The sequence below is a fragment of the Schistocerca gregaria genome, chromosome 4 (assembly GCF_023897955.1).
Source record: "Schistocerca gregaria isolate iqSchGreg1 chromosome 4, iqSchGreg1.2, whole genome shotgun sequence".
Taxonomy (NCBI): domain Eukaryota; kingdom Metazoa; phylum Arthropoda; class Insecta; order Orthoptera; family Acrididae; genus Schistocerca; species Schistocerca gregaria.
In genome coordinates, this window is record NC_064923.1 from 588741087 (window position 1) to 588763709 (window position 22623).

Below are 22623 nucleotides of genomic sequence, written 5' to 3' on the forward strand. Positions count from 1 at the left end.
GAGAATTGTGGGCTGAGAGAACTCAGAGAAAGCCCAACTACTATAGCTGTGTGAAGTTGGGCTAAATAAAATATGGGACATAGGTATCTAACTGCTTCTACCACTTTTCATTTAGATACAGTATACTATAGAACTCTGGTATTCAAGGATAAACTAAACTCCTCCCGAACAGATTGGAAACAGAGTTACAAGACATCAGTTATAAGAAGTGCAAAAAAACCTAAGAACAAACAGAATTATTATCAGATCAAATTTTTTATTGCAAAGGAAGAAGCCAGAGAGGAGATTTAATGATAGACAATTAAAAAGAATAGTACAGAATCAAAGGAATCTGACAGAAAAGCTTTTCTTGTTTTAAAAATAAACAAAGGGTGCTCATTGAATATCAATGAAGTCTATTCATCAATATGCTCATGCTTAGATGAAGAGATAAAGAATCACTGTGAAGTGTTACAAAAGTGATAAATGAAAGCAAATGTCACTGCAGTATGATAACGGGACAAAAAATAAGAGCGATTCTTCAGTGGGGATCATGATACAACAGTAGAAATGACAGAGGCAATACATTATTTGAATCAGTCAAGAATGTCATTCTTGTCCATAACATATTTTTCTAGAATAAAACAAAGAGTAATTGGACATGGAAAATTAAACTAAACTTTGTTTCAACAAACAATAAAGAAATGTGTAGGATGTGGCAATTTACATCTATATAGATATTCTGCAAGCCACAGTATGGTGCATGGTAGAGGGTACCTTGTACCACCACTACTAGTCATTTCCTTTCCTGTTCCACTCACAAATAGAGCGAGGAAAAAATGAATGTCCATATGCCTCTGTATGGGCCCTAATTTCCCTTATCTTATCCTTATCCTTATTGTACTTACGCAAAATGTACATTGGCAACATTCACTGCGGTGCGGGAAGCCAGGATCCATTTACCTTGAGGCCTTCTTCTTTTTTGTTGCAGCTTTTCTCTTGTTCATGTATTTTTATAGCTTCTCTTGACAAGTAGGTGCGATAGTTCTTTTCTACAGCCAGAACATCCTCATCAAATTTTACTACATGGTCGGTCTCACACAGTGCATGCTCTGCCACAGCCAATTTCTCTCCACCTGCCCCAACCTTTCCAAAAATCTGGGAAAATGCCATCTGACTGTTGCCTTTCAACCATGGTTTGCAAGATATGCAAGAAAAGGCCAAGCTGAGTTTTACACTTGAGATGCTTTACAGAACTGTGCTGCTTTGTGGACAAAAGCTGTCCCATCTCAAGGAAATTTATTATAGTCATACTCAGAATATGCTGAAGAATTCTCAGCAAACTTATGTTAAGGGTATTGCTATGTAATTTTATGGCTCTGTTCTTTAACCCTTAAAGTACACAGCAACAACCCTGGTTTTTGGGACTTAGTAATAAGTGAGAGTTGGGTGTTAAATACAGGCGAAGTAATGGTTCAACGCCATAGAGTACATCTACATCTACATCTACATCCATACTCCGCAAGCCACCTGACGGTGTGTGGCTCCCCTATGGACTGGCATTTGTTTGTTTTTACCTCCTTCATTTGCTCCTCTATGCCAGGAATGCCCATTACTTATGAGAGTCTGTGCAGTGCCCAAACAATGTTATGTTTCTTTGATCCACCTGTGTAAACAATTTCTTAAATATGAAATTTAAAGCTTCAGCTTTCATTTTGCTGCCTTCTGTGGTTATACATGATGAAAATCTGTCTTTAACTTTTACCTACATCTACATCTATGTGATTACTCTGCTATTCATAATAAAGTGCCTGGCAGAGGGTTCAATGAACAACCTTCAAGCTGTCTCTCTACCATTTCACTCTCGAACAGCGTGAGGGAAAAACAAGCACTTAAATTTTTCTGTGTGAGCCCTGGTTTCCCTTATTTTATCGTGATCATCATTTCTTCCTATGTAGGTGGGTGCCAACAGAATGTTTTTGCAATCAGAGGAGAAAACTGGTGATTGAAATTTCATGAGAAGATCCCGTCACAACAAAAAACACCTCTGTTTTAATGATCACCACTCCAATTCATGTATCATGTCTGTGTTCATGATAATACGAAACAAACTGCCCTTCTTCGTACTTTTTTGATGTCATCCATCAAGCCCACTTGATGTGGATCCCACACCACACAGCAGTACTCCAGAATAGGGTGGACAAGCACGGTGTAAACAGTATCTTTAGTAGACCTATTGCACCTTCTAAGTATTCTGCCAGTGAATTGCAGTCTTTGGTTTGCTCTATCCACAACATTATCTATGTGATCATTCCAATTTATGTTGTTTATAATTGTAATCCCTAAGTATTTAGTTGAATTTACAGCCTTCAGATTTGTGTGACTTACCACATAATCGAAATTTTGTGGAGTTCTTTTAGTACTCATGCAAATAACTTCACACTTTTCTTTATTCAGGGTCAATTGCCACTTTTTGCACCATACATATATATTATCTAAATCATTTTGCAATTCATTTTGGTCACCTGATGACTACGCAAGACAGTAAATGACAGCATCATTTGCAAACAGTCTAAGATGGCCACTAAGATTGTCTCCTATATCATTAATATAGATCAGGAACAACAGAGCGGCTACAACATGTCCTTGGGGAACACTGGAAATTACTTCTATTTTATTCAATGACTTTCTGTCTATTACTATGAACTGTGACCTTTCTGACAGAAATCATAAATCCAGTCACACAACTGAGGTGATATTCCATAGGCACGCAGTTTGGTTAGAACACACTTGTGAGGAACATTGTCGAAAGCCTTTTGGAAATCATAAAATATGGAATCAATTTGACATCCCCTGTCAATAGCACTCATTATTTCGTGAGTGTAAAGAGCTAGTTGTGTTTCACAAGAATGATATTTTCTGAATCCGTTCTTATGATGTATCAATAAATCATTTTCTTTGAGATACTTCATAATGTTTGAATACAATATATGTTGCCAAACCGTACTGCAAATTGACTTTAGTGATATGGGCCTGTAATTCAACAGATTACTCCTACTTCTCTTTTTGGGTATTGGTGTGACTTGAACAATTTTCCAGTCTTTAGGTACAGATCTTTCTGTGAGCGAACAGTTGTATATAATTGCTAAATATGGAGCTATTGTATCAGCACACTCTGAGAGGAACCAGACTGGTATACAATCTGGACAAGAAGCCTTGGCTTTATTAAATGATTTAAGCTGCTTTACGACACCACGGATTTTTACTTCCATGTTTCTCATCTTGGCAGTTGCTCTTCATTGAAATTCAGGGATATTTACTTTGTCTTCTTTGGTGAAGGAAATTCGGAAAACCATGTTTACAAACTCTGCTTTAGTAGCACTGTCATCAGTGGCTTCACCATTGTTATTGCTCAGTGAAGATATTGATTGTGTTTTGCCACTGGTGTGCTTCATATGGTCATAATCTCTTTGGGTTTCCTGCCAGATTTCAAGACAGAGTTTTATTATGGAAATCAATAAAAGCATCTCACATTGAAGTATGTGCTATATTTTGAACTTCTGTAAAACTTTGCCAGTCTTGGGGATTTTGCATTACTTTAAATTTGACATTCTTTTTTTTTTTTTGCTGCTTCTGCAACAGCAATCTGGCCCATTTTGTGTACCATGGGGGATCAGTACCATCACTTATTAATTTATGTGGTATATATCTCTCAATGGCTGTTGATACTATCTCTTTGCAATCATTCCACAACTTTCCTACACTTACATGATCAGATGGGAAGGAGTGAAGACTGTTTGTAAAATGGCATTAAGAGCATTTTTATCAGCTTTTTTAAATAGATATACTTTGCGTTTCCTTTTGATGGTTGTGGGTGTTACAGCATTCAGTCTAGCAGCAACTCCCTAGTGGTCACTAATCGCTGTATTCATCATGGTACTTGCTATTTGTCCAGGATTATTTGTTGCTGAGGTCAAGTATGCTTTTGCAACCATTTGCGCTTCGAGTGGGGTCATGAACCACTTGTTCAAAATAATTTTCTGAGAAAGCATTCAGTACAATTTCGGATGACATTTTATGCCTGCTGCCAGCTTTAAATGTATAATTATTCCAGCATATTGAGGGTAGATTGAAGCCACTGTGTGAGTGGGGTACCTATTTGAAATGAGACTCAAGTTTTCTTTGAACTGTCCAGCAGCTATATCTTCCGGGTCGGGGGGTTGATAAAATGATCCAATTAATAGTTTAGTCTGATTGTCAATTATAACCTCTACCCATACTATTTTGCAGGAACTATCTACTTCAATTTCACTACAAGGCAAACTTCTTCTGACAGCAATAAATACTCCACCACCAATTGTATTTAATCTGTTCTTTCTGAACACTGTTAGATCTTTTGAAAAAAATTGTGGCTGAACTTATTTCTGGCTTTAGCCAGCTTTCTGTACCTATAACTATTTGAGCTCCAGTGCTTTCTATTAGGGCATGGAGCTCTGGTCCTTTCCCAACACAGCTATGACAATTTACAATTACAATACCAATTGTTTCTACATCTAACTTACTGTGTTTTACCTGTCCCCTTTTAGACGGACCTCCTTTCTGTGGTTCCCTGAGATCCTCTAACCTAAAAAACCACCCATTCCCTTCCACACAGCCCCCACTACCTGTGTAGCTGCTTCCTGCGTGTAGTGGACTCCTGGTGTATTAAGCAGAACCTGAAAACCCACCACCCGATGGCACAAGTCAAGGAATCTGTGAATGCCCACACCTTGTGGGCTGAGAACCTTCCACTGGAACAGGGTGGACAACTGCATCCGACTCAGAGACATCGTCATCCAGAGATAATGTCTGAAAACTGTTAGTCAAACAAACCGGGGAGGCCCTATGATCAGCCCCTAGGAAAGGTTTTTGCTGCCTGCCAGACTTTTGAATGATCTCGCACTCAACCATGGGTGTGGGGTCAACCTCAGTGCAGGCAGTACCCGGGATGGCCACAGCAGTGGACCAATCGGGGGACAAATTGGACATGCTTGACGTCCCTTGCATCCCCACGTCCAGCCCCCGTGGTGGTGCCCCTTGGCTGCAGCCTCAACCTGTGTGACGGAAGCCAACACAGCCTGGAGCTCTGAGCGAAGGGTCACCAACTCAGGTTGCATCTGTACACAGCAATCACAGTTCCTATCCATTACTGCAGTTGCTCCTGTTTGAAGCTCATAAAAACATAAAAATACATAACAAATGAACAGGGTACTTGGCTTATTAGCAGCAGGAATTTGAACTGCTCTCTCACTAACAGTCTAAATGACACTGAGCTACACTAATCAAAACAAACAAAAGCCTATATGATACGAGGGTCGATAACAATGGTGATACTGTATGCTATGCTGTTGTTAAAATAAAAGCTTGTGCCTAGTAAGCACTCAAACACACAAGAAATTACAAAAATAATGTAGTAACTACACAGGTATCTGTAAATAAGTTACTTTAAGCTGTTGGAAGCTCATAAAAATATATAACAAATGAACGGTGTACTCACCTTATTACCAGCAGGAACACGAGGTGCTCTGTCTCTGACGGTCAGTCTGACACTGCTGCCCCCCCATGTCAAATGCGTACCTATAGTAGTTTCTAAAAATTTTGTGTTGGTTACTTCTTTAAGTGCCTCATTATTAATTTATCAACTGAAATAATGAATTTTTGAGAATATATAATATAATTGCATATGTAAACAATCTACTCGCCAAGTGGTGGCAGGAGAACAAACTTAAAAAGGGAATTTGAATTTGCAAGCTTTTGGAACCAGTGATGCCTTCTTCTGGCAGAAGAGTTGAAGGGGAAGGAAGAGGGGCAAAGGAAAAGGTCTTATGAGGTTTAGGAAATGGGGAGAGTTCAGAAAAGTCGCCCAGAATCATGGGTCAGCAAAGATGTACCGGACAGGATGAGAAAGAAAGATTGATTGTTGGATGCTGCACTGGATGAGATTTGAAAACCTGAGAGCTTAACTTACAAGTTAGTAAGAGCAGGAAGCTAAGTGCATTGCATATGGTAGAGGTGGGGACAGGACAAAGTAGAAGATATAGAAAGATATTGAAAACTAAAATGGATTAAAAAAAGGAATAGTTACTGGGAAGAATGCTAAGATGGGAGAAATTAATGTAAGTTAAAGCCAGGTGGGTGATAAGCAGCAGGGAAATGTTGTAAAGCCAGTTCCCACCTGTGGAGTGCTGAAAAACTGGTGTCTGAGGAAGAATCCAGATGGCATGTGTGGTGAAACAGCCACCGAGAATGTATGTTGCCAGTATATTCTCTCTGCATATGCCCTGTTATCCTAAAACATAACTTGGTAAACAGTGTCTACGTAATAGCTGGTATATGACGCGTCAACTCACCAGTGTCTCTCCCTCTGTCAGTATATGTTTTGCTACTTACAGGGCTAGTATAGGCAGTGGTACGGCAAGTCTTATAGTGGAGATGGTTATGGGGATAGATGCCATACATAGGGAAATGGGCGAGAAAGAGCATAGGGTCTGACAAGGATATTGTGGAGAATGGTTGGGCAACAAAAAGCTATTCTAGGTGTGGTGGACAAAATGTCAAACAGAATGGAACTCATTTTAGGAAGTCATAGCCTTTTTGAAGTAGCTGATTAATGCTATCAAGACCTGGATAATAGTGAGTGACAAGAAGTGTACTCATAAGTTGTCTTTTGGAGGGATCAGCATTTCCAGCATTGGATGTAATAATAATAATACTGTAGGGTGACGAGGGCCTCCCATCGGGTAGACCACTCACCTGGTGCAAGTCTTTTGATTTGACGCCACTTCGGCAACTTGTACGTCGATGGGTATGAAATGATGATGATTAGGACAACACAACACCCAGTCCCTGAGCAGAGAAACTCTTCGGGAATCGAACCTGGGCCCTTAGGATTGACAGCCCATCGTGCTGACCACTCAGCTACTGGGGGTGGACAGCATTGGATGTGATGGCCCAGGAAATCTGCTTTTGAACTAGACTTCAAAAGCAAAGAGAGCTTCACTCCAAGTTTAAATGCAGCCAAAACCTCTCAGACAAACATAAACTAAACAATGTCAAAGTTAGCGTAAGGAGGGCTATGCATGAAGTGTTCCGTGAATTCGAAAGTAAAATTCTATGTACCAACTTGACAGAAAATCCTAGGAAGTTCTCGTCTTACGTTAAATCAGTAAGTGGCTCGAAACAGCATATCCAGACACTCCGGGATGATAATGGCATTGAAACAGAGGATGACACGCATAAAGCTGAAATACTAAACCCCTTTTTCCAAAGCTTTTTCACAGAGGAAGACCGCACTGTAATTCCTTCTCTAAATCCTCGCACAAACGAAAAAATGGGTGACATCAAAATAAGTATCCAAGGAATAGAAAAGCAACTGGAATCACTCAACAGAGGAAAGTCCACTGGACCTGACAGGATACCAATTCGATTCTACACAGAGAACGCAAAAGAACTTGTCCCCCTTCTAACAGCCGTGTACCGCAAGTCTCTAGAGGAACAAAAGGTTCCAAATGATTGGAAAAGAGCGCAGGTAGTCCCAGTCTTCAAGAAGGGTCGTTGAGCAGATGCGCAAAACTGTAGACCTATATCTCTGATGTTGATCTGTTGTAGAATTTTAGAACATGTTTTTTGCTCGAGTATCATGTCGTTTTTGGAAACCCAGAATCTACTCTGTAGGAATCAACATGGATTCCGGAAACAGTGATCGTGTGAGACCCAACTCGCTTTATTTGTTCAGGAGACCCAGAAAATATTAGATACAGGCTCCAAGGTAGATGCTATTTTTCTTGACTTCCGGAAGGCGTTCGATACAGTTCCGCACTGTCGCCTGATAAACAAAGTAATAGCCTACGGCATATCAGACCATCTGTGTGGCTGGATTGAAGAGTTTTTAGTAAACAAAACACAGCATATTTTTATCAATGGAGAGACATCTTCAGACATTAAAGTAACCTCTGGTATGCCACAGGGGAGTGTTATGGAACCATTGCTTTTCACAATATATGTAAATGACCTAGTAGGTAGTGTCGGAAGTTCCATGCAGCTTTTCGCGGATGATGCTGTAGTATACAGAGAAGTTGCAGCATTAGAAAATTGTAGCGAAATGCAGGAAGATCTGTAGCGGATAGGCACTTGGTGCAGGGAGTGGCAACTGACCCTTAACATAGACAAATGTAATGTATTGCGAATACATAGGAAGAAGGATCCTTTATTGTATGATTATATGATAGCGGAACAAACACTGGTAGAGTTACTTCTGTAAAATATCTGGGAGTATGCGTGCGGAATGATTTGAAGTGGAATGATCATGTTGTTATTGTTGTCTTCAGTCCTGAGACTGGTTTGATGCAGCTCTCCATGCTACTCTATCCTGTGCAAGCTGCTTCATCTCCCAGTACCTACTGCAACCTACATCCCTCTGAATCTGCTTAGTGTACTCATCTCTCGGTCTCCCTCTACGATTTTTACCCTCCACGCTGCCCTCCAATGCTAAATTTGTGATCCCTTTATGCCTCAAAACATGTCCTACCAACCGATCCCTTCTTCTAGTCAAGTTGTGCCACAAACTTCTCTTCTCCCCAATCCTATTCAATACCTCCTCATTAGTTACGTGCTCTATCCACCTTATCTTCAGTATTCTTCTGTAGCACCACATTTCGAAAGCTTCTATTCTCTTCTTGTCCAAACTAGTTATCGTCCATGTTTCACTTCCATACATGGCTACACTCCAAACAAATACTTTCAGAAACGACTTCCTGATACATAAATCTATATTCGATGTTAACAAATTTCTCTTCTTCAGAAACGCTTTCCTTGCCATTGCCAGTCTACATTTTATATCCTCTCTACTTCGACCATCATCAGTTATTTTACTTCCTAAATAGCAAAACTCCTTTACTACTTTAAGTGTCTCATTTCCTAATCTAATTCCCTCAGCATCACCCGATTTAATTTGACTTCATTCCATTATCCTCATTTTGCTTTTGTTAATGTTCATCTTATATCCTCCTTTCAAGACACTGTCCATTCCGTTCAACTGCTCTTCCAAGTCCTTTGCCGTCTCTGACAGAATTACAATGTCATCGGCGAACCTCAAAGTTTTTACTTCGTCTCCATGAATTTTAATACCTACTCCAAATTTTTCTTTTGTTTCCTTTACTGCTTGCTCAATATACAGATTGAATAACATCGGGGAGAGGCTACAACCCTGTCTCACTCCTTTCCCAACCACTGCTTCCCTTTCATGCCCCTCGACTCTTATGACTGCCATCTGGTTTCTGTACAAATTATAAATAGCCTTTCGCTCCCTGTATTTTACCCCTGCCACCTTTAGAATTTGAAAAAGAGTATTCCAGTCAACATTGTCAAAAGCTTTCTCTAAGTCTACAAATGCTAGAAACGTAGGTTTGCCTTTTCTTAATCTTTCTTCTAAGATAAGTCGTAAGGTCAGTATTGCCTCACGTGTTCCAACATTTCGACGGAATCCAAACTGATCCTCCCCGAGGTCTGCATCTACCAGTTTTTCCATTCATCTGTAAAGAATTCACGTTAGTATTTTGCAGCCGTGGCTTATTAAACTGATAGTTCTGTAATTTTCACATCTGTCAGCACCTGCTTTCTTTGGGATTGGAATTATTATATTCTTCTTGAAGTCTGAGGGTATTTCGCCTGTCTCATACATCTTGCTCACCAGCTGGTAGAGTTTTGTCAGGACTGGTTGTCCCAAGGCCGTCAGTAGTTCTAATGGAATGTTGTCTACTCCGGGGGCCTTGTTTCGACTCAGGTCTTTCAGTGCTCTGTCAAACTCTTCACGCAGTATCGTATCACCCATTTCGTCTTCATCTACATCCTCTTCCATTTCCATAATATTGTCCTCAAGTACATCGCCCTTGTATAAACCTTCTATATACTCCTTCCACCTTTCTGCCTTCCCTTCTTTGCTTGGAACTGGGCTGCCATCTGAGCTCTTGATATTCATACACGTGGTTCTCTTCTCTCCAAAGGTCTCTTTAATTTTCCTGTAGGCAGTATCTATCTTACCCCTAGTGAGATAAGCTTCTACATCCTTACATTTGTCCTCTAGCCATCCCTGTTTAGCCATTTTGCACTTCCTGTCGATCTCATTTTTGAGACGTTTGTATTCCTTTTTGCCTGCTTCATTTACTGCATTTTTATATTTTCTCCTTTCATCAATTAAATTCAATATTTCTTCTGTTACCCAAGGATTTCTAGCAGCCCTCGTCTTTGTACCTACTTTATCCTCTGCTGCCTTCACTACTACATCCCTCAGAGCTACCCATTCTTCTTCTACTGTATTTTTTTCCCCTATTCCTGTCAATTGTTCCCTTATGCTCTCCCTGAAACTCTGTACAACCTCTGGTTCTTTCAGTTTATCCAGATCCCATCTCCTTAATTTCCCACATTTTTGCAGTTTCTTCAGTTTTAATCTACAGGTCATAACCAATAGATTGTGGTCAGAGTCCACATCTGCCCCTGGAAATGTCTTACAACTTAAAACCTGGTTCCTAAATCTCTGTCTTACCATTATATAATCTATCTGATACCTTTTAGTATCTCCAGGGTTGTTCCACGTATACAACCTTCTTTCATGATTCTTAAACCAAGTGTTAGCTATTAATTGTTGGTAAGGCGGGCACCAGGTTGAGATTCATTGGGAGAGTCCTTAGAAAATGTAGTCCATCAACAAAGGAGGTGGCTTACAAAACACTTGTTTGACCTATACTTGAGTGTTGCACATCAGTGTGGGATCCGTACCAGATTGGGTTGACAGAGGAGATAGAGAAGATCCAAAGAAGAGCGGCGCGTTTCATCACAGGGTTATTTGGTAACCGTGATAGCGTTACGGAGATGTTTAACAAACTCAAGTGGCAGACTCTGCAAGAGAGGCACTCTGCATCGCGGTGTAGCTTGCTCGCCAGGTTTCGAGAGGGTGTGTTTCTGGATGAGGTATCAAATATATTCCTCCTGAGGAGATCACGGATGTAAAGTTAGAGAGATTAGAGCATGCACGGAGGCTTTCAGACAGTCGTTCTTCCCGCGAACCATAATCGACTGGAACAGGAGAGGGAGGTAATGACAGTGGCACGTAAAGTGCCCTCCACCACACACCGTTGGGTGGCTTGCGGAGTATAAATGTAGATGTAGATGTAGAATTAAATCCAGTGAAGGTTCCAAAAGTTTGAAAATGTCAGTACCTTTTTATATGTGTGCTCTCCTGTCACCATGTGGTGTTTAGATATTTTCCTGTCAAATTACATTATTTATTCACTATTTAATTTAGTATTTACATTATACATTTCACACTGTTTGATTGGAACACTGAAAAAATTGTTTTAGATTGATTTATAAAGAGATTGTTTTGTACTAGGTATTTATTCCAGTTTCTATATTTAGGAGTGCTCCCTCTTCAAGCTCCTCCTTTGTCTCAGCAAGTGTCATTGGCATAAATTATGTGTTTCTGTTTAGCATATTTTAGGAAGTCATTTAAATAGAGAATAAACTGTATTGGCTTGGGCATCGAACACTGCGGCACACCTTTATCTGTCAGTGTGTGTCTCAGATAAGTATTTCATTATTTTTTCATCAATAGTATGTCTGATTTTTTACATTGTTTCTGTGCAAAATGTGCATTTTGATTATGGCATAGGATTTCCTTCAGGTCCACTACTGCTGGATCTTCTCCATTTGCCTTTAATGATGTACATAGTCAAATACTTTTGATAGGTCCATGATGGCCCCATAAGCCTTCTTCTGCCTGTCAAGTGAACTCAGAATACATTCAACTAAAGTGTTGATGCTTTTAGTGTTCATTACCCTTCTCCAAAACCATGTTGTGGTGAGTTGCAATTAATTCTTGAGTCTTGTTAAAACTATTACAGTGATCACTAGCAAATTCACACGAGTTTCCTTGCTCAGTAAAACTGCTCGCAGATAATAAATATATCTTCAATTCTGGAGCACACACAACAGTTCTCACTCTTATCACAGTGAGTCTTTCCAACTACTATTGTTAAATCAGCTTCCCCAGACCATAACATTGGAATTTCAGAATGGTTAGCTGCCAAAAGTTTGTGCAAACTAACGTTTTCTACTGTATCCTTTATCCCATTTTTATTTGCTTGAGATGGCACACTAGCACCTATATCAACTTAACTGTCACTCCCATTAAAAGAACCACTGAAAAAATGCTGCACTGAAGGCATTTGAGATTCTGTTTTGTCCAAGTAAGGGCACTTACTTCAAAAATGTCCTGGCTTTTTGCTCTTATAGTAAATAAAAATTGAATGAAGAATGCAGTGAACAATGTTAGCATGCATAAATCTGTGGCAGTGAATCAGACTGAAATTCCAGTGTTGTGCTCTGGTGAAATTGCTTTAACAGTGTCATACGTGAATATTGTTGGTAAACTACTTCTAGTAAGAAGACCGGTAAACACATTAATGTACACTTTATCAGACCACTTCAAGGGGAAAAAACACCATTATACTGCAGTGAGTGCTAGATGATATACAGTATGATGAACATAACATGATGCAGTAGCAGGTATACAATGACAAGCAGACAAACGGTCAAATGGACCTGTACTGAGGATGAGCAAAGCAAAGACCCTGGGACTTAAAGGCAAAGATGTACAAAGATCGTGGCTTACATGAGTCCACAGGTGTTCATTTGAGTGCTTTTAACTTAACAAATACTTCAACAATTTACTGTTAGAATTTTAACAACTGAAGTGTCTTTACTTTGTACATGGTCTGATTTAGCTCTCTGCGTGTCGACTGATGAGCACTCATCAGAGGACCTCAAACTGCTGCCTAGCCTAAAAAACCCAAATATGAACTCTCAAGTAGTTTATCTAAGTAGTTTCCTCTGTGTAGTGCACCCTGACCTATCAAGGGAGTCATACAGTTTTCCACCCCATAATGCAGTTCCTGAGAAGTCTGCAGCCAAGACCATCACAGAATTGATGGGCCCTTTGATTGAGGCCATTTACTCAACTCCAAACCAAAGGACTTTGATCAATGCTGGATGCAATGCTGCAAATAATGAGCTCTGTTTGCATCCTATGAATGAAGTCAGCAGTCTTCACCATTTCTACCAACTGCCCACACAGGCTATGGATGACCTCAGAACCCAAGTGACAGGAGCAATCGGTACTGACACAAGACCAGCTTGCAAACGGCTGCACCCTGCACCGTCAATAGCTGTGCCTCCTCCACATCTTGCATGAGGAACTTCAGCAGATATACCAAGCATACAATGGACTTATTTCCAGGCTTGGACACTATTTACCTAATAAACCCTAAACTACTTCAGAATTTTGAGTGATTGGAAACTTGTAGAATGCAGAGCAAAACTAGATATTAAACCAAAAAAAAGGTATTATTAGGCAGAAAGCCAGACATATAAATTACAAAACTTTGTTAAAAACTAGGGAGATATGCAAGATTGAAGTAAGCAACATGTTAAGGATCTCAGAAAATAAAGATGATACTTATATAGACAAAGGTGAAGTTATTTAATAAAAATTTTTAGGCAAACAACAAAATATATTGGAAGTTTGAAGATAATAAATTAAATAAGTCTTTGAATAGAACAAAGCCATTACTTACGAGAACATGAGAGTCTCAGTCAAACAGTGATAGGAACAGGGAAGACTATACTGAATTAAAGAAAACTATTCATAAATGTGTACAAGAGAAAGTGAGATGATATAAATAAAATGTGGTTAGAAACATGACTAAAAACAGTAACAAGTGTATATAAGACAAAAACTAAATGTGTGCTGTGGGAACATCACATTTCAGCAGATAGCTCAGTAACAAAGAGGAGAAATCTGTAGAAGCCTTTGAAAATTTATTTTAATATTTTGTAATAGAAGAGGTTAATCAAAGATACAAGCAAAAGATTTTTCTCCATGGATTCCAAATGAAAATTAAAATGATCTACTAACCATTCCTGTTACAAGTTACTTATCAGCAACACTGTAATAATGTGGATTGTAAAAAGCCTACTGTTCATACTGCACCTAGAAACTCCTATCAATGGCCACAAGAGGGTGTGCTAATGTAAAGATTTTACATAAAATAGATAAACATCAGCTATTCTGCATATTGTTCTTCTTTCAATTGTATGAACATCAGCTATTTTGTATATTGTTCTTCTTCAAACTGTGTTATATTCAAATAATTTGTATCTATGAATGGAGTATAGTGGATTAATTATGTTTAATAGTTAAAACAGTTCACAGAAGCAGTTGGTAACTGTCACTTCTTTGTTAATGTATACATTGGTTCATTGGCTCATTTCACATCCCTGAAGATGCTTCTTTACAATAGGGTCTACATAATGTAATGTATTCAGTTACTGGGAGTGAGAAGATGAAGTAAAATATCAGAAGTAACAATAGGAGTTCTTTGTTAATTTCTAAATCATTCTTTTATCCACCTTTCATTTTTACCACTGCCATCTTTCTCTTTCTAAAGGAGCTGTCTAGAAAGTTCTAAGAACCTTGCAGTTCAACATTTTTTCTTTCATCTCTTTCAGCCCCTCCAGCTTTTGTTTTTTCAACAATAATTAATTATCAAGTGATGTTAATTACCATATTGAGGTAGCACACAAGAATTTATAGCTTGTGTACATGTATGTTTTAAATGACTAAGATGAAGTAACATGACATTGGTCCTTAAATTCCAGATGGCCCTTACTTCACCTACACACGGAAAGAACCTGTTGGTGTGGTTGGCCAAATAATACCGTGGAATGCCCCAGTACTGATGGCTGCATGGAAGTTAGCTCCTGCTTTTGCCACAGGTTGTACTGTAGTGCTAAAGCCTGCTGAAGACACACCTCTCTGTGCATTATATATTGCAGCCCTGTGCAAAGAAGTAAGTATCTTCATTTCTTTAAAACCTCCTTTCACCACATAAAAGAAATGGAAAATCCAGGATGGAATGTTACAGTGTTATGAAAAGGATAGTTGCTACTCACCATATAGTACAAATGCTGAGTTGCAGATAGACACAAAAAATGATGGCATGGTAGGGCTGGGGAAGAGTAAAGTGCTGCTTGTGGGAGCATACAGGGACAAGGTGGAGAGATGGTTGGACAGCTAGGTGCAGTTAGGAGGTTAGCAGAAAAAGAGAGAAGCAAAAAGATTGGTGGAATAGAGGGCTGTCTAGTGCTGGAGTGGGAACAGGGAAAGGGCTATGTGGGTAAGGACAATGAATAATGAATGATGAGGCCAAGAGGGTTATAGGAACATAGAATATATCACTGGAAGAGTTTAGAAAAACTGGTGCTGGTGGGAGGGATCCAGATGGCACAGGCTGTGAAATGGTCATTGTAGTGAAGAATGTCATGTTGGGCAGTGTGCTCAGCAACATGGTGGTCCAGCTGTTTCTTGGCAACAGTTTGTTGGTGGATATTAATGTGGACAGAAAACCTGTTTGCTGTCAAGACCATGTAGAATGCAGTACCATGGTTGCAGATTAGCTTGTAGGTGTGAAATCAGCATGAGCTGTGAAACCAGTCATGTCACCCACAAGCTAAGCTGCAACCACTGTGCTGCATTCTACACGAGCATGACAACCAAAAAGCTATCTGTCCATATGAATGACCACTGACAAACTTTGGCCAAGAAACAACTAGTTCACCCCACTGCTGAGCATGCTACCCAACACAACATTCTTCATTTCAATGACTGCTTCACAACCTCTTCCAGCTGGACCCTTCCTGCAGTCACCAGCTTTCCTGAAATTCCCAGGTGGGAACTCCCCCTGCAATATATGCTACATTCCTGTAACCCTCATGTCCTCAACCTTCATTAAATATTGTCCTTACCCATCTAGCCCCATCACTTTTCCCATTCTATCACTACATAGCCGTCTATTCCGACAATGCACTCAGTCTTCCTACTTCCCTTCTTTTCCGCAACCCCCCCCCCCCCCCTCCACCCTCACTCCCTCTCCTCCATCTAACCTTATGACTATACGTAACTGCAGACCCTCTCTCCACCTTTACCAGCCCCCATCCCTATGCTGCTATCCCTCCCCCTCCCTGCCCCAGCCTTCTCATTATCCCCACCACCCAGTTGCTTCTCCCATTATGCACTGCTGCTCTCAGTCTGGCCTCAGAAGCCAGAGATTGTTATCATTTGTGTGTGTGTGTGTGTGTGTGTGTGTGTGTGTGTGTGTGTGTTGTCTGTTTCTGATGAAGACCTCATTGGCCGAAAGCTTGCTTTCTGACAGTCTTTTTGTTGTGTGGCTCAGCATCTATGTTATATGGTGAGTAACAACTTTCCTTTTCATAATATTGTAATATTTAAACCACATATGAGGTGCAACAATAAAGTAATGAGACAGATTTTCTTTGCAAGATGTGGCAACCCTGCAGGCTTGCGTAAGCACAGTATCTTTGACCTTGGTCTATAAGATGCTTCTAGTCGAAGCGGCACATCGATGCAACTGCTCAGTCATGAGTTGTGCTGTAATAAGTTAACAAGTGTTTCTGTCTCTTGTTACAGAAATGGAACCGCCTAGTATTGTGCAACCGTATGCCATTTCTTTTTGTGTTAAATTGGGTGAAAACGCAATGACAACATAGAGTAAGCTTCAGAAGGCTTTTGGAGAAGAGATTAAGTCAAGAGCTCAACTTTTTGGTGGCATAAAATGTTTAGTGCAGGCAGAACGAATATTGAAGATGAAGACTGCAGTTGACAACTATCAATGGTTGTCAACTTGGCCAGGGTGCATGAACTCATACGATCTGATCAAAGATTATCCATAAAAATCATTGCAGAAGAACTAAGCATCAGTCAAGAAATGGTTCATCTAATAATAACTGAAGATCATGGTATGAGAAATATTTGTACAAAAATGGTCCCCAAAAATCTCACACCACAACAGCAAGAAACATGGGAAAATGTGGCAGCCAATCTGTTACAGCAAATGGAAATCAATCCATAATTGTTGAGCCATGTTATCACCAGTGATAAAAGGTGGTTTTTTCAGTATGATCCAGAGACAAAATGCCAATGTTCGCAATGGTGCTGAAAGGGATCACCCAGACCAAAAAAAGCTTGCATGTCAAAGGCAAAAGTGAAATGCATGCTTTTGTGCTTCTTTGATTCCAAGGGAATTGTTCATAAAAAGTTGGTGCCTGCTGGACGAACAGTTAACCATTACTACATAGAAATTTTAGAAAGACTTCGTAAAGGAGTTCTTCGTGTCTCTGCCAACATTGCTGATAATTGAATTGGGCATCACGATAAAGTGCCATCCCATAGTGCTCTGTCAGAACAGAAATTTTTAACCTCAAAACAAATTTCAGTATTACCACAGTCAACTTATTCACCAGATATTGCTCTGTGCAACTTTTTTCTGTTTCCAAAAGACAAAGCAGCAGTCAAGGGACACCATATATTTTGGAGGATATTACAGAAGATGGGTTCCAGAAATGTTATCATCAACTGCAGAAGCACTGGAAAAAGTGTGTGCAATCAGAAGGGAACTACTCTGAACGAGACAACACTAAACTTGACTAAAATGGTAAGCAACATTTTTTTCCATGTCAGTCTCATTACTTTGTCGCACCTCGTATACTATTTTATCAGATGTATCCCGACATTACTGGTACATGTAATCCTAGTAAAAGTAATGTCAGCTGTGATGTAGAATTGAAATGTGGCACCTACCTTTGCAGTGAGATGCACATGTTTCACAACCAGAATGGGCAGTTCTTCCTGGGCCATGGCTCTTTTAACTACTTTAGACCTTAGTTCACATATATATCAACTTGCTATTTTAGATGGTAAAAGACCAATAGTGGTACAATGCCCATTTTAGAAAGCTATTACAAAAGCAAAGAGAGCTTCAACACAGATTTAACCAAGTCTGTGTAGATAGAAGTAAAAACTGAACAAAGCCATAATTAGCATAAGGAGAACAATGGAGGAGCATTCATTGAGTTGGAAACAAGAAGTATGCCAACTGATTGAACGAAGAATGCTAAGAAACTTTTGTCTCACATAAAGTCAGTATGCCATTTATTCAATTTCTCAGTGATCATATTGGCACTGAAATGGAAGATGATAGAAGGAAGGCCGAAAACCTGAATTCAGCATTTAGAAATTGTTTCACCACAGAAGACTGTAATGTGGTCCCTCCTTTCAACCACTCCATGAAGGAAGTGAGAGATTTATGTGACGGTTTATTTCAGATATTATTTTTCAACAACAGTAATTGATGTAAACTTTTTTTTTTTTTTCTTTTCTCCAGGCTGGCTTTCCTGCTGGTGTTGTTAATGTTGTCCCAGGCTATGGACCAACTGCAGGAGCTGCCATTGCTTCACATCCTGACATTGCCAAAGTGGCTTTCACAGGTTCTGTTGCGGTAAGAAAATTGGCAAAGGGAACTAGATATTTAAGATGAAAGTAGTTATTAATATCATATTTTGGATACAATCAGCTTGCTTCTGTGGCAGCAGAGATTCCTGTAGCAAGTACTCCAAAGCGTTAGAAAAAAGTGAAGAGAGTTCTCAGTTTCAAGTAGTGTCAATCAGGCAGATGCATGTAAATCTAGCATTATATTACTGATATCAGTTATAGTTATGCTCATATATTATGAACCTTCTGAAGGCCAAAAGCCGGCCGCTGTGGCTGAGCAGTTCTAGGTGCTTTAATCCAGAACCGCATGACTGCTATGGTCGCAGGTTTGAATCCTGCCTTGGGCATGGACGTGTGTGATGTCCTTAGGTTGGTTAGGTTTAAGCAGTTCTAGGTTCTAGGGGACTGATGACCTCAGATGTTCAGTCCCAGAGTGCTCAGAGCCATTTGAACATTTGAAGCCCAAAAATTTGCACTGTAGGAGTCAATACGTTTTTCACATGTAGTAATATTGTGAAAGTCTGCTCACTCTCAGAATGAGATATTTACTCTGGAGCAGAGTGTGCGCTGATATGAAACTTCCTGGCAGATTAAAACTGTGTGCCAGACCAAGACTCGAACTCGGTACCTTGGCCTTTCGTGGGCAAGTGCTCTACCAACTGAGCTACCCAAGCATGACTCACGACCCATCCTCACAGCTTTAATTCTGCCAGTACCTCGTCTCCTACCTTCCTAATTTCACAGAAGCTCTGTATGAACCTGCAGAACTAGCACAGAGTTAAAGTCTCGGTCTGGCACACAGTTTTAATCTGCCATAAAGTTTCTGCTCACTCTGTTCATCCATGAGAATTAGGAGAAGATAGATTATGATGTCCAGTGATTCTGTTGAGGACACCCTGCCAGTTGGGGCTAAACATGTAATTCTCAGAACAGGTATCCAGTGGAACTGAAGACTTTCTAACTGGAAGAAGTCACTTAATTTTTCATAATAAGAAGACATTGCCAGAATTGAATGTAACACATACCTTTCACTCAACTAGGTTATAGGATCATCATATGTTAAATTGCTCAGGATAGATACTTAGATAAATAATGACTGTGAATGTTTCCTGTGTGTGAACACCAATCCTGTAATCAAATGAATATGTATATGTGTTACATTGAAGCTATTTATGCTGAGGGTCAGCTGCTGGTCTTGTGTTGTACAATGACCTTCTTACATATTTTAACAATTTTCTAACAATGTGATATTCCTATAAACTACTTCATTATCTATGAATAGCCTCAAAGAGCTAAACATGTTGCTTGTGAGTTCATTAACTGTTGTGTTGTGTATTGTTGTCTTCAGTCCAAAGACTGGTTTGGTGCAGCTCTCCATTAGGCTGCGTTCACACTGCCAGCCGGGCCGGGCCGGGATGACGTGTACTGGCTTGGCTCGTGCCTAGCCAGCTCAGGCAGACGTATTAGTGCATTCACATTGCGCGCCACACCGAGACGGCAAAAAGGGGGAAAATCCACTTCTGCGATTTTCATGTTTTAAAAATTCTTAGCGGTGTATAAGACTTTGCCACATCATTTAATGAACTTATTTTTTCCTTAAAAGCATTACATACGTTGTGAAAAAAGAAAAAGTCTACTTTTCGTTTCGCGTGATTTCTTAGTTTTGTAACGCTTCTCAACCGATTTTGAAGAAAGTATGCGGCTAAAAAATCTGATTTTTGTACACGTCGTAGTGTAACATATTACCTGCGTATTGAATCATTTATCTTCCTATATTTATTAAGTCATTGTGAAATGATGCTATTTGTCAACGTTGTGCACTTGATTTACAAATCTTGTAGTGAAAAAGTTATGTAGTGGATAGCTTACTGTTAGATCTGTTTTAGACCATACATTCTTGGGAATGAAATGTAGCTAAAAGTACCAAAAAGTTTTTAAAATGATAATGATACTGATATCTGTCTCTGGTCACAAGTAATGTGAGCTATTCAGTGGTGTCAGTGCCACATCTGCAATCCATAGAGTTCGCGCAGTCACAGCTTGGTTTAGTGTAGTCATATAACATAGGACAGAAAGAAACTAAGTACTAGTGATCAGTGCAGACCTAGCGTCGGTCCCTCGTATTATTTTAATGGTCTCATTGTCTAGATATGTCCAAATGTATAAGAATTTTTCCCTCGGCTACTGGACAACCATCTGCTATGCTTTTATAATTGGCCACACGTTGCATCACAAAAGACAAACAATTATTTGTCAACAACATCCTACAATTAGTATAATGTACATTTCGTATTTCAAAGTAAAAGATATGAGTGTATTAATCTAAGATGAGATCTTGCTCCTGATGCATTGTAATAAAAGCTTGCAACATTCTACACGATTTCTTTCTAGTTGCATATAATAAACAGCAGACGTTAAAAAATATAAATACATTTACAAATGTTTCCATGTATAAGTTTGACTAGGGATCAAAAAGTTCATTTTTTTGTATTATCACTTTTGCAGTTCATGTAAGTGTAGTACTGCAAGCTGTAAATAATTACATTCTTTAGATCGACCCTATCTCCACTTAGAAAGATCTGTGGATAGCTCTTACAAGTAGTCTATTTTAGGAAATGAATGCAATGAAACCAAGGCTGAGTGGGACAGTGTTTCAATCAACGCTTTGCTGGATCATTTGACGATGAAATGATTAAGTTATCATTTTCTGTAAGGTGCTGCCATTTCGATTTTTCTACTGAAACTGAAAGAAAATGCGTGGATTTAGCATAGCCTCAAGCACAGCAGGACAGGTAAATGAATTATTGTCAATTGGATTCTCATCCAGTTGAAAGCAGTGTAAAGGATGAAATGTGTGTGTCACTGTTTGCTTCTGTGTATTTTTTCCCCTTGGCGATCTTGTCCCCAGCGGCAAAGGGATCTTAATTCATTAGCAGCTCAAGGTCGAAGATAATACAGGTGCAGCCAGAAGTTTTTCACCACTATCCAAATAGAACCGTCTTATGTAACAATGATTTCATTGTTATCTTAGTTATGTTTTCACATTATGGTGACTTGTCGAATTTTGAGCACACCGTAATAGGGTGGACATTGACTCCCCCTAAGAATATCGACTGACATTTAGTAAAGGTTTTTAATCACAATAAAAAAGAACGTTCCTGAAAAACTTTTATTTATATTGCAGATGTATCACTATCAAAGAACATTTCAGGCAACAATCACAAAACGGAATACAGTTTCACATTAATATAATACAAAAAGCAAAGTTGTCTGTAATGAAGAAGTAAGGTGAATTAGAGCAGTCATTATTTTGAAGAACCTGGCACTGCACTCACTGCCTCCAATTCATTATAAACAAGCTCTTGTATTTTAAGTTTCACAAACATTTGCAGCTGAACTGGAAGGGAGTTTATTGCACTCCTGAGACTCACCAGGAAGTGGTATGTAAAAGTATCATCGTTTTTGGACATGTCTTGATGTGCCTTCATCACAGCTAATTTGTCCTTTTTGAGCTTTAAAAATTCTTCTTCAATATTTGGCCCACTACTTCTTTTTTTTTTTTTTTTTTTTTTTTTTTTTTTTTTTTTTTTTTTTTTTTTTCATTTGTGATACTGTGCTTTCCAGTGACAACATTTCATCAACTGCCACTATTGTTGTAAAAGCATGTAAATACAGTAGATTAAATAAATGAAATAAAAGTAATTTTGCATGTATCATTATAATAAGCATAACTTTTTCCTTGCTGATTGTGAAATGTGAGGTAACATTTGAAAATAAGACGTATGCAGTCACACTTGTGATGAATGCAGAAGGGCGACGTTTGATGCGTGTACTGCAGAAACTGTAGTGCTTCTCCACAGTTTCATGCCTGCAGTCAGCTCGCGCTGGCAATATTAAACACTCGGGATGTTGCCGGCTTGGCTCCGGGAGGCTCACTCCGTGTCAGCGCAGCCCAGCCACCAGTATGAACACCGCAATTCAATACCATGTGTTGATATCAAGTCGGGCGGCAGCCTGGCCAGGCTTGGCTCGGCCCGGCAGGCAGTGTGAACGCAGCCTTACTCTATCCTGTACAAGCCTCTTCATCTCTGAGTTATTACTGCAGTCTTCTGAATCTGCTTATGCTATTCATCTCTTGGTCTCCCTCTGTTTTTCCTTCTCTTCCCTTTCTATTTCTGAATTCCAGTCCCCTATGAATATTAAAT

At 39.5% G+C, this 22623-nt stretch overlaps 1 protein-coding gene across 2 annotated transcripts in view; it reads left to right on the forward strand.

Annotated features, from left to right (window-relative positions):
* The window catches only part of LOC126267290 (aldehyde dehydrogenase 1A1-like), a 101032-nt gene that overhangs the window by 29976 nt on the left and 48433 nt on the right, over nucleotides 1-22623 (forward strand). For both annotated transcript variants that reach the window (XM_049972365.1, XM_049972364.1), the window contains exons 5-6: nucleotides 14731-14921; nucleotides 18312-18425. In XM_049972365.1, the coding sequence (XP_049828322.1) occupies nucleotides 14731-14921; nucleotides 18312-18425 (305 nt within the window). The remainder of the gene's footprint in view (nucleotides 1-14730; nucleotides 14922-18311; nucleotides 18426-22623) is intronic.